General features: G+C 41.8%; 1 protein-coding gene across 1 annotated transcript in view; it reads right to left on the bottom strand.

Moving 5' to 3' along the window:
• Positions 1 to 8,403, bottom strand: part of DYRK4 (dual specificity tyrosine phosphorylation regulated kinase 4) — a 43,415-nt gene extending 35,012 nt beyond the window's left edge. Inside the window, exon 1 of the mRNA XM_006027819.2 lies at positions 8,222 to 8,403. Coding sequence (XP_006027881.2) covers positions 8,222 to 8,317 — 96 coding nt within the window. The 5' untranslated portion in view covers positions 8,318 to 8,403. The remainder of the gene's footprint in view (positions 1 to 8,221) is intronic.
• Positions 8,404 to 9,165: the final 762 nt, after the last annotated feature.

The raw sequence follows: 9,165 nt of genomic DNA, 5'->3' as shown, positions 1-9,165 counted from the left end.
TGTGTTGTCGGGGGGGGGGGGGGGGGGGGGAACACCTCCCTAATCAGAGCATCAAGCTGGGGCCTAGACAGCCCCCACCCCCTGTCAGCTCAGCACTGTAGAAGGGAAGGGAGGGCTGCTCTAGTGCCCCCCAGCTTCTAACATGAGCCATGAAGGCATGTGCCAACATTACTGGGATGTCTGTACAGTTACAAATCAGTTTAGCCTAGCCAGGTTAGACTAACCTGCAAAGATTGAATCAGTTCAGGCTCAGGCTGTCTGAATGTCTGTCCCTAGCCCTGAGGACCAAACTGTGGTATCTAATTACTGGTCAAAGTTGGGAATGGCATAAAGCTCCATTGTCACAGAATTCTTCCAATGGGATCTGACATGCTTTCATCTCTTCCCTGACCAGGAAGGGACAGGAGGCATGCTGGGGGGAACAGGGGAAAGGGACAGTGGTGTGGTTGAACCCCTCTTTCACTGCTGCCCCTAGCTGATCTGGGTGCAAGGGGAGTCCTAGAGCAACTCCAGCTGCAGGCTGTGGCTCTGCAGGGTGCCAGGCTCAGCAGGGAGCAGTGTCAGTGCAGTCATCTCCTTCCAGTGTCTGCTCGCTGCCTGCCCCTCCCTTGCATATCTCTCTCATTGAACCTGGGCTGGTGTCCCTGACTGACATAAGCATGGGGGGAGCCTTAGAACAACTCCTAATCCACTCTTGCCTGCACCAAAAAGAGCAGTTGTGTGGGGAGCTGGGCTCAGCTGGGGACTTAGGTGATGGTGTGAAAGTTTCTTCTACCACCTGTTTCTGGCCTACAAGGGTCACAAGGGAGGGAAGGGAGGATGAGAAAGGGCAGGCAGAGAGCAGGCAGTGGAAGGAAGGATCTGTGCACTGTTGCTATTATGGCCAAGTCTGGCATCCCATGCAGCCACTCCTCAGCCCCCAGATGAAGTGGGGCAGGAGTGACTGGCCCAACCTCCACACTCCCAGCTCAGCCTGGGACCGTGGCAGAGGTGTTGGCAGGGCTGGATGTCCCACCCTTGTGTGCCTTGGGTGCCTTCTCTGCCTGGCTCCCCAGGGTCCTCTGCTGCTCCCAGGGCTCTAGCCACACCTCGCCCCCATCTACCCATAGTTGGAGGGGCAGTATGCTGCACGCCCATTAGTAAATCTCTGATCTGCACATATCCTTGCCTCATTTGGGGTCATATGTCTACTTGGGTGAACACTCAGGGGGAAGCTCTTGCAGTTCCCCAAGAGAAGGGCTTTTAAATGTGGGGATCCCTCACGTAGATCCTTAACTGGTATCTGTGACAGATTATGGTGGTGTTTGTAATATTCTAGGGCTAAATGTATTTATGTTACAATAATGTTACATGCCTCAGTTTCCTGACTATGTTGTACACAGAGAAAGAAGGAGTTAAGTGTAGCTTTGAGGTGGACCTGTGGGAACTGCAAAAATGCTCTATTAGTAGGGGTAGTATAAGAGTGAACTTGTGAGGAACAGGGCATTAAGACAAAAATGAACAGATTTGTATATGAAGACCCATCATAGCACCACTGATCCAACCCCTGAACCTGAACAGCTACTTGCTTTGACTTTGGTGCATTCCATTTCCTTGAGGAGGTAAAAGCCCTCTCTAGGAGATAAGCCCAAAAGTATCTCCTCGAGAGAGCCACAGATAACCAGGAGGATTGGGACCAAAAGGTTAGGGCTTAGAGTCCACAAAGCCAAGGATTCACCCACTCTACAAGCTGTGTGTTGGCAGCTTCGGGGGGCTCTCCAAGGCTAGGAAAAGATGTGTTTGCCTCAGGAAAAGTGATGCCTGTATTTGTCCTGGAACAGAGAAGTCAAAGCGTTGGCATATACATACATCACCCTTCCAATCAGGGTTTAGTGAGTGGCTGAATGCACTGCCACTTTTCTGGCATTGATTCAATGATGCAATCCTGGGACACCCATTCAGACGCACTTTGTGATGTCCCAGGACAAACTGTTAACACTTCCTATGAGCCTTTTTAGGGTTTGTCCCAGGACAACAGACATGGACACCTGAACTATTGCACTTAGTCCAGATAAAACGATTTCTCCTGAGACAAATAGGACATCTGTTGTAGCCCAAGAGATTGTATAAGGCTGAGGATCCTAGACATGTACTCCCCTGGGTAATCCATGACAATATCTCAGACATGTACCTACATACAGAATTGCCTGTTTCAATCTAGCCCTGGTTCTGTAAGCCGGATAGAATGGAGCATCTGCTGTCTATAAACAGAACTGACTGTATAATTTGTCACCAGTGGTGGATATGATTCATTTCCACTATTCACACAACACATTTTTAGGTGCTTGGGTTTCGGAGATTTCTCTCTATTAATAGTCACAGAGAAGTTTCAAAATATTCAATACTGGGTCTAATTTCTAATAACACATTGCAAAAATACACCTGCTTCAGAGGAATGCTAATATATTGCCTTCATTTGTCTGAAAACAACCTTGCTGCTTCTTTCCCTGGGCCTTATTTTGTCTTTTGTGGTTCTTTTCATAATTTAGGGCTTAATTCTACTGGATTCCATACAGGTTACATCAGGGCTTCAAGTTCTATTCTCTGTAGGGCAGGGATCATATTTTCATTAATGCTGTGCTAATTTATGATGCAATATAAATATGTAATACAAATAATGATTAATAATAATAATCATATTCTATTTTAAGGTTGTTGACAGTTTCCTCTGAGAGCCTGGATCAGTAATGGTTCAGAGACTCCTCATGGAAACATAATGCTAGGAATAATTAATCAAGAACAGCCCATCTTGTATAATTAATAGTCATTCCCTCACCTGTTACCAAAGAACAATCCTGTTTTTTCAGGGCACACAAATTACCACCTAAGCCTATTAATCTTTATTTCAAAGCTCTCATACACAGAAATCCATTTGCTATAAAATGAGGGGTTGATCTTTCAAACTTAACATTTACATTCACCCACAACAGCCACTCGACTGTTTTCCTACCATCTCTACTCATCCTCTCAAAATTATTCTCTGACAAAACTGTCAGAGGGGAAGCAAGTGTCTCCATAGTCTCAGAGATCTAAGCAATCCCCATGGTGTCCCTATTGATTACAAACACTGTTATATACATAGTCCATGAGGTACCTGCCTTAGGAACAAGATGTCACACTCAGCAACTGGCAGTCTCTCTCCTGTTTTCAAGCTTTCTATTTTTAAGCTTGAAGCTTCTCTAAGCCAATTTAGACACTGCCAAAATTAAATTTCATACCAAAAAGTACACAGCCAGTTTCCAAAAGAAACACACAGTTTCCAACCAACGAACATGTTCTAATACTACAGCAAACCATTTTCAAAGAACATGAAAATATAAAGTGAAGCCAAATAAAGAAATGTAACAAAAATGGTAACATCATAAATGAAATGAGTCAAATTTGAAACACTGGTAACATCATAAATGAAATGAGTCAAATTTCAAATAAGCACAAACAAATGTGTGCACAAAGACATGCAGATGTATGCATTTACACTGTAAATCTTAACTCTCACTTGTGAATCCAAAAATTATGAGTAATTTGATAATGAAGTCATCTGGCAACAAATAAATACAGCATATATTTTAACTGTGAAAAATACAGTTTTGATACTGGATGTTATCTGTGTAGTGCCCCAATTGCTGTAACATATTTGTGTTGCATATACATAAAAGTCTTGCTGTTATATTAAACAATAGCCAACTTCCTCACTTACAAGTCTGCTAGGCTCTTTTTTCTGAACCATCCTTCCATGTGGACTTCTATGTGAACATCAAGTGCATGCAGCAGGGCAGGTGATCAAAAAGCACGTGCTGTCTATCCACTCACTTTGTTTGCAGCACTTGTTGCTTATTATGAAGAGCAACATTTGAAAGACAGCAGGTGAGAGGTACCTTCTTGGAATAAAACTGACTCTCCCAAAGTTAAGTGAAAAAGAGTATTGCAGAAAACACAAACTATGTATTACAGATTCATAAATGTTTTACACATATTTGTATGGGATTAATCGCAGCAGTACAGGAACATCTTAATGAAGCCCAACTATCTCTCTGTGGGGTAGGGACGTATTATTATTCCTATCTTCTAAATGGGGAAACTGAGGCATAGAGCCATACCATGATTCACCCTGGTCACACACAAGAGCCAAGATAGAGCTCCTAGCTCCTAGATTTCTGCCCTGACATAAAACCATTGCTCCTGAGATTAACCTTAAAGAAACAGTGGCTCCGAAAAGAACATTACTAATGCAATAATAGTGCAGCAGTATAAAACATAAGCTTGAGAGATAAGAAACAAACTTTTGCCATCAGGGGAATGCAAGTTATGGGGACAAATAAGTGTATGTTCCCCAAGTGGACAAGCTCTGTCTTCAGTTAGATGAAAACGTTGTCACATTTCCTCTGTAAAACAGTTTTCAAAAACAAAAGCTACTGCCGCAAAAGAGGCACAGTTTCCTATTTTTTCATGTGCAGAGTTGTGTGAAAGATTAAACAGAAGCTTTGGAAATATATTCTTAAGGAATGCTGCCCCTGTGAACCTATAAGGCTCAGATGCTACTTACAGAACATTTTTATTTACAAAAGATGGCCTTCCTCCAAGATCCAGACACAAGGACAAATTCTAGCTCATTTTCATGGGCTTTACACATGGCTCTTTAGAATTAAAAAAGAGATGTTCAGATATCTGAAAATCTCATGGTTTTCTTCAGGTAGACATTATTATTCCTTCTTCTATTAAGTTTTTTTAGACATCGTTTGTTCTCATTGGAGGGAAAGGGACAGCTCTTGATTCTGGTAGAAATTCAGTGAGCCACTTCTGAACAAATGATTATGTCAAACATAATCATTGTCATTATGGAAGTTAAACAGGGAGCCAGTGAGCAAGGACTCCTAGTTCAGAAATCCAGTGAGCAGAAACCATTCATAGAATCATAGAGAATTAGGGATAGAAGGGATCTCCAGAGGTCATCTAGTCCAACCCCCTTCCTGAGGGAGGATCGTCCCTATGCAAACCATTCTACAAAAATCCATAATCTAACCTCTTAGTAAAACTACAGTCAGCCCTGACACAACACAAGGCATAACATCCTAACCTGCCACAGGTAAAACAGTGGGACCATGGCAGCCAATGTCTTTTGTCTATACAAGGTTGTTAATACACGCTCAAGAGATCTCAGGTAGAGGGCCAAAAACCCTGCACAGTCCATACCAATCTGACCATGGGGTAAAATTACCATCAGTAAAAGCAGTAAACAGATTAAAAAACAAACAGGATTTCCATCTAGCTCTCATTTTCCAGGCAAGGACCATCTGCTCCATGGAAGATTTAAAATTAGGTTTCAATGCCCCTTAAATTGTGTTCTTCTCTGACATTTGAGCTCATCCATTATCACCTTCCACCTTATGCCGTCATTTTCACCAATTCAAAGTGGCTATGAGTTATTTCTGTTTTAATCTGAAAGCATTTAATACACCCAAGCTGCATGCCTATATGTATGTGCATGCACATACACAGATGGTCACACATTTTGCACTGATGTAAGTGGCTACACAAGGTGAGCAGCAACAATGAATTGAACCTTTCGTGCCTAATAATTGGACTGGTGCAAATTGAGGGATGTAAATATGGATTTGATAACTGAACTGCATGGTAAAATGCAATGCTGCCACTCAGAAAACAGCCTGAAGCAGAAAAATTAAAAATAATGGGCCCCAGAGAGTGGTGAGATCAGTTGCTAAAGAATCCAAGCAGCACTATTAATACCACTTCTGTCCCATTTGCTGTAATATATGAAGATCAGTAAATACACTTCTTAATCTACGCAAAATTAGAAATAACCTGATATTTAAAGAACTTTCAAAGGACCTGTAAATTCTACGATTTACCTGGAAAAAATGAACCAAAACAAACACCAACAAAACCCAGCTCCTTTGAAACAGAATTGCTAACTAGGTTACTGAACACATGAACTGTTGTTCTAAAGATTCCTGTACCAGTTTAGGATGTGACTGAATGAAAGCAAAATTCATAAAACTTTACCTATTTGGCAACCATCAGCTCTCCTAGCGCTTCCTGTCAATGTGTTTCACTGTTAGTATCTGGACCTGCTTATAGTGAACAGCAATACATTCATAATACTTGGCAGTTCTGTAACACCTTTCACTGGCAGATTGCAAAGCACTTTATTAGGATGGGTAAATTCCATGATTTCACCTATGAGAAAACTCAGGCACAGAGAGGGTGAAGGAAATAATTTTCAAAAGCAAGGGGCTCAAAATGGGGGTTAAGAAAATTGCTAAACTCTGTTCTGCTAGTGGTATTAAGTGCTCAGCAGCTTGATTACTCCAAGGAGACACACAGATAGGGCGAGTTAAGAGCCTGGGCTATAGACACATTCAAATTATCTGGAAGAATTCTCCCAAGTTTGTTCTTCTGGTAGAGAAACTTATCCAGAGTCACATGTACAAACATTCAAGTGCGGAGTCCCTGAAGAATGGAGAGCTGGCAATGGTAAGTAACCCTATGTAGCTGGGGGGAGGGGAGGGCCCTGACCACACATCTCATTCTGCTCTGCAGGCTCCCTTAGTCTGCCCAGGGACAGATGACAGCAGTGCATAGGGCAGCCCTGACTGGCTGACCAAGACTGCCCATGGTCAGCCTGCGTTTCCCTGCAGCACAATGTGGGGATTGTTAAGAGGATGTTCTACTTCCTGCTGGAGCAGCAGAGTCCAGTGAGTGACGTGTTGGGGCAAGGGGAGAATGCTGGAGGACCATGTTCTCTTCTGAGAAAAGACATGGCACATACAGAATTTGCTTTCTCAGGAGAAACTCTCCAGGGAGTGATTAACCCTGGTTGTTTCTAGGTTGTTTTTTTTTCCTGCAGTGACCATTTTTACCCTGGGTGGAAAAGGCCTGAACATCTGTGAATCTCCCAGCAGAAACTGAATGTCTGTACGAGGGCCTGGTTTGCTAAACTGATGTTCAACAGTATTCTCAAAACCATAATGATGTTTTCAAGGACTGTTCTAGTACTCTAAACAAAATAGCAGCTCCAAAGTCATGACTATGCCAAGAGGCATAATTTACAGTGATGAGAGATGGGGGAGTAGAATTAGGAAAAGGTACACATATTTGGGATGCAGAAATAGCAGGGAGGGACTGCAGTGTGGCACCTAATTATATTAAGAAGACATGGGGACTTAGGCAGCAGGCAAAGGAGGCTGAAAATGAAGAGGAATCCTCAACCCTCCTAAGCAATGTCTACGATGTTCTTGAACCTCACTGAGGCATGAAATCATACAGAAGTGCAAGCTTATATTTTTTGCCACTCATCATGTCTGTGATGAGCTGAATTGGGGGTTGGCAAGAAATGCTGAACTCAAGGAAACATGTCTTCCCTGTGTTGGTCAGGTTCACCATTATTGCACTTACCATCCTTACCACGGTATCTTTACAAAAGGCTGAGATGAGAAGAATGGCTGCCTCTCTGTCTCGACAACTTTGTAAACACTGCAATCTTCACAGTTAAAGACCCAGGTCCTGATTTACTACTGTATATTTCAGTTGAGCTATTCCAGTGTAAAACCGGAGTAGCTTATTCGTGAATGAGGGTTCACGTTATTATGTTCCTTTAGACAGAAAGTCAGTGAAACTAACAGGCTGTATTTAAATTTAAATGCTTAAAACAGTTTTCTCAAAGGCAAAATATTTGATTTCAGATAGCTTTGACTCATCAGGACTTCTACAGATCACATTTCCCTCTTTGTCAAATTATTAAATCAAGCTGTTTACAAAAGGTAGTTCCTTAGCAGACCACAAAACCTTAGTGAAAACCACAGGATGGATAGTTTGGGAATCTAAAAAACTATAATTTGCTGACAGGTTCTAAAGAAACCTTTGAAATAGCCCTATTAAATGAAAATGTAAACCTTGTATGAGCTCACAGCATTAATAATGTATATATTTTTCTTAAATATTTTCTGCTTCTCAAATGGCCTCTTTTAAATTATGTGGAATACAAGTAATGATTAATCCAGTAAACGTGTCATACAGAACTGACTGCATACACTACATATGACTGAGCTGGCTTCTTCCCCCTTTCTGTCATCGGTTTATTCCATACAACACCTAAGTCAAAACATACGGCAAACCCATGAAAGGTTGCAGCATAAAAGCTAAACAAATGCCCATTACCTATTACCTTAGGCTGGATTCTTCTGTTTCTTCTCATTGGTAAGCAACAGTTACTGAAGAAGCTGAAATCACAACAGGTTTCGCTGCTCCTTTCTCCCCCCATAATGACAAAGCTCCATGTTTTAAACCTTTCTCCATTAAATTTTTCACTTTTAAAATTTCAGTCCATCACCACTAATCCAAATCTGTCAGGAAGGTAATGCCTCTGCAAATAACAGTGTGTCCTGTCTGACCACTTTTATGGTCGAATTCCTGGTATCAAATTATACACTGCTTTACCACAGTTCCAGAGAATTGCCATGAAACAAGTAACATCAACCCCAACTATGAATATTAGCATATTTGCTGACGTGCTAGGAAATCTTTGAGGACTTAGTGCCAGCACAACATGTTCGTCAATTAGGCACAGCATGATTGCAAAACTGTCCCCTGAGGCACAAGGTGTATCATTTTCTTTCTATTTCTTTTGAAGAAGCATCCTTAGTGTTGGCTCTGCTGCTGTAAACACATACTCCTTAATTAAGATAATTTAAAGTTTGAAAGCATCTTTCAGTCCAAAGAATACCATGCATCCCACCCACTGCTTTATGCTTGTTCTTAGAACAGTCCTAAAATGACTGCTTTTCAGTAGTCCTGCTGCTGCTTCTGGTTTAATCCCCCCACAAATCCTGACAGCCTTTTACATATTCCATTAGCAAAACAAATGCTTGTGGAGTGAGAGAGAGCAGCTTTAGCTTGGAATAGTAAGGAAACTGACTTCAGTGATCTTTTATTCAAGACTATATAAAAAACTCCATAATCTGGTTTTGCATTCTGAGCAGGCTCCATCTGGAAACAGCTATCAGTCTCGGTTCATCAATTTCCTGTATTTTCCTTCTAAGAATGATAAAGCAAACCTATGTGTCAAATGGTAGGATGTGGGGAAAAAGGCTCTTTATGAAAATAAAGTAT

The sequence above is a fragment of the Alligator sinensis genome, unplaced genomic scaffold (assembly GCF_000455745.1).
Source record: "Alligator sinensis unplaced genomic scaffold, ASM45574v1 scaffold177_1, whole genome shotgun sequence".
Taxonomy (NCBI): domain Eukaryota; kingdom Metazoa; phylum Chordata; order Crocodylia; family Alligatoridae; genus Alligator; species Alligator sinensis.
This window is presented reverse-complemented; position numbering and strand designations above follow the sequence as displayed.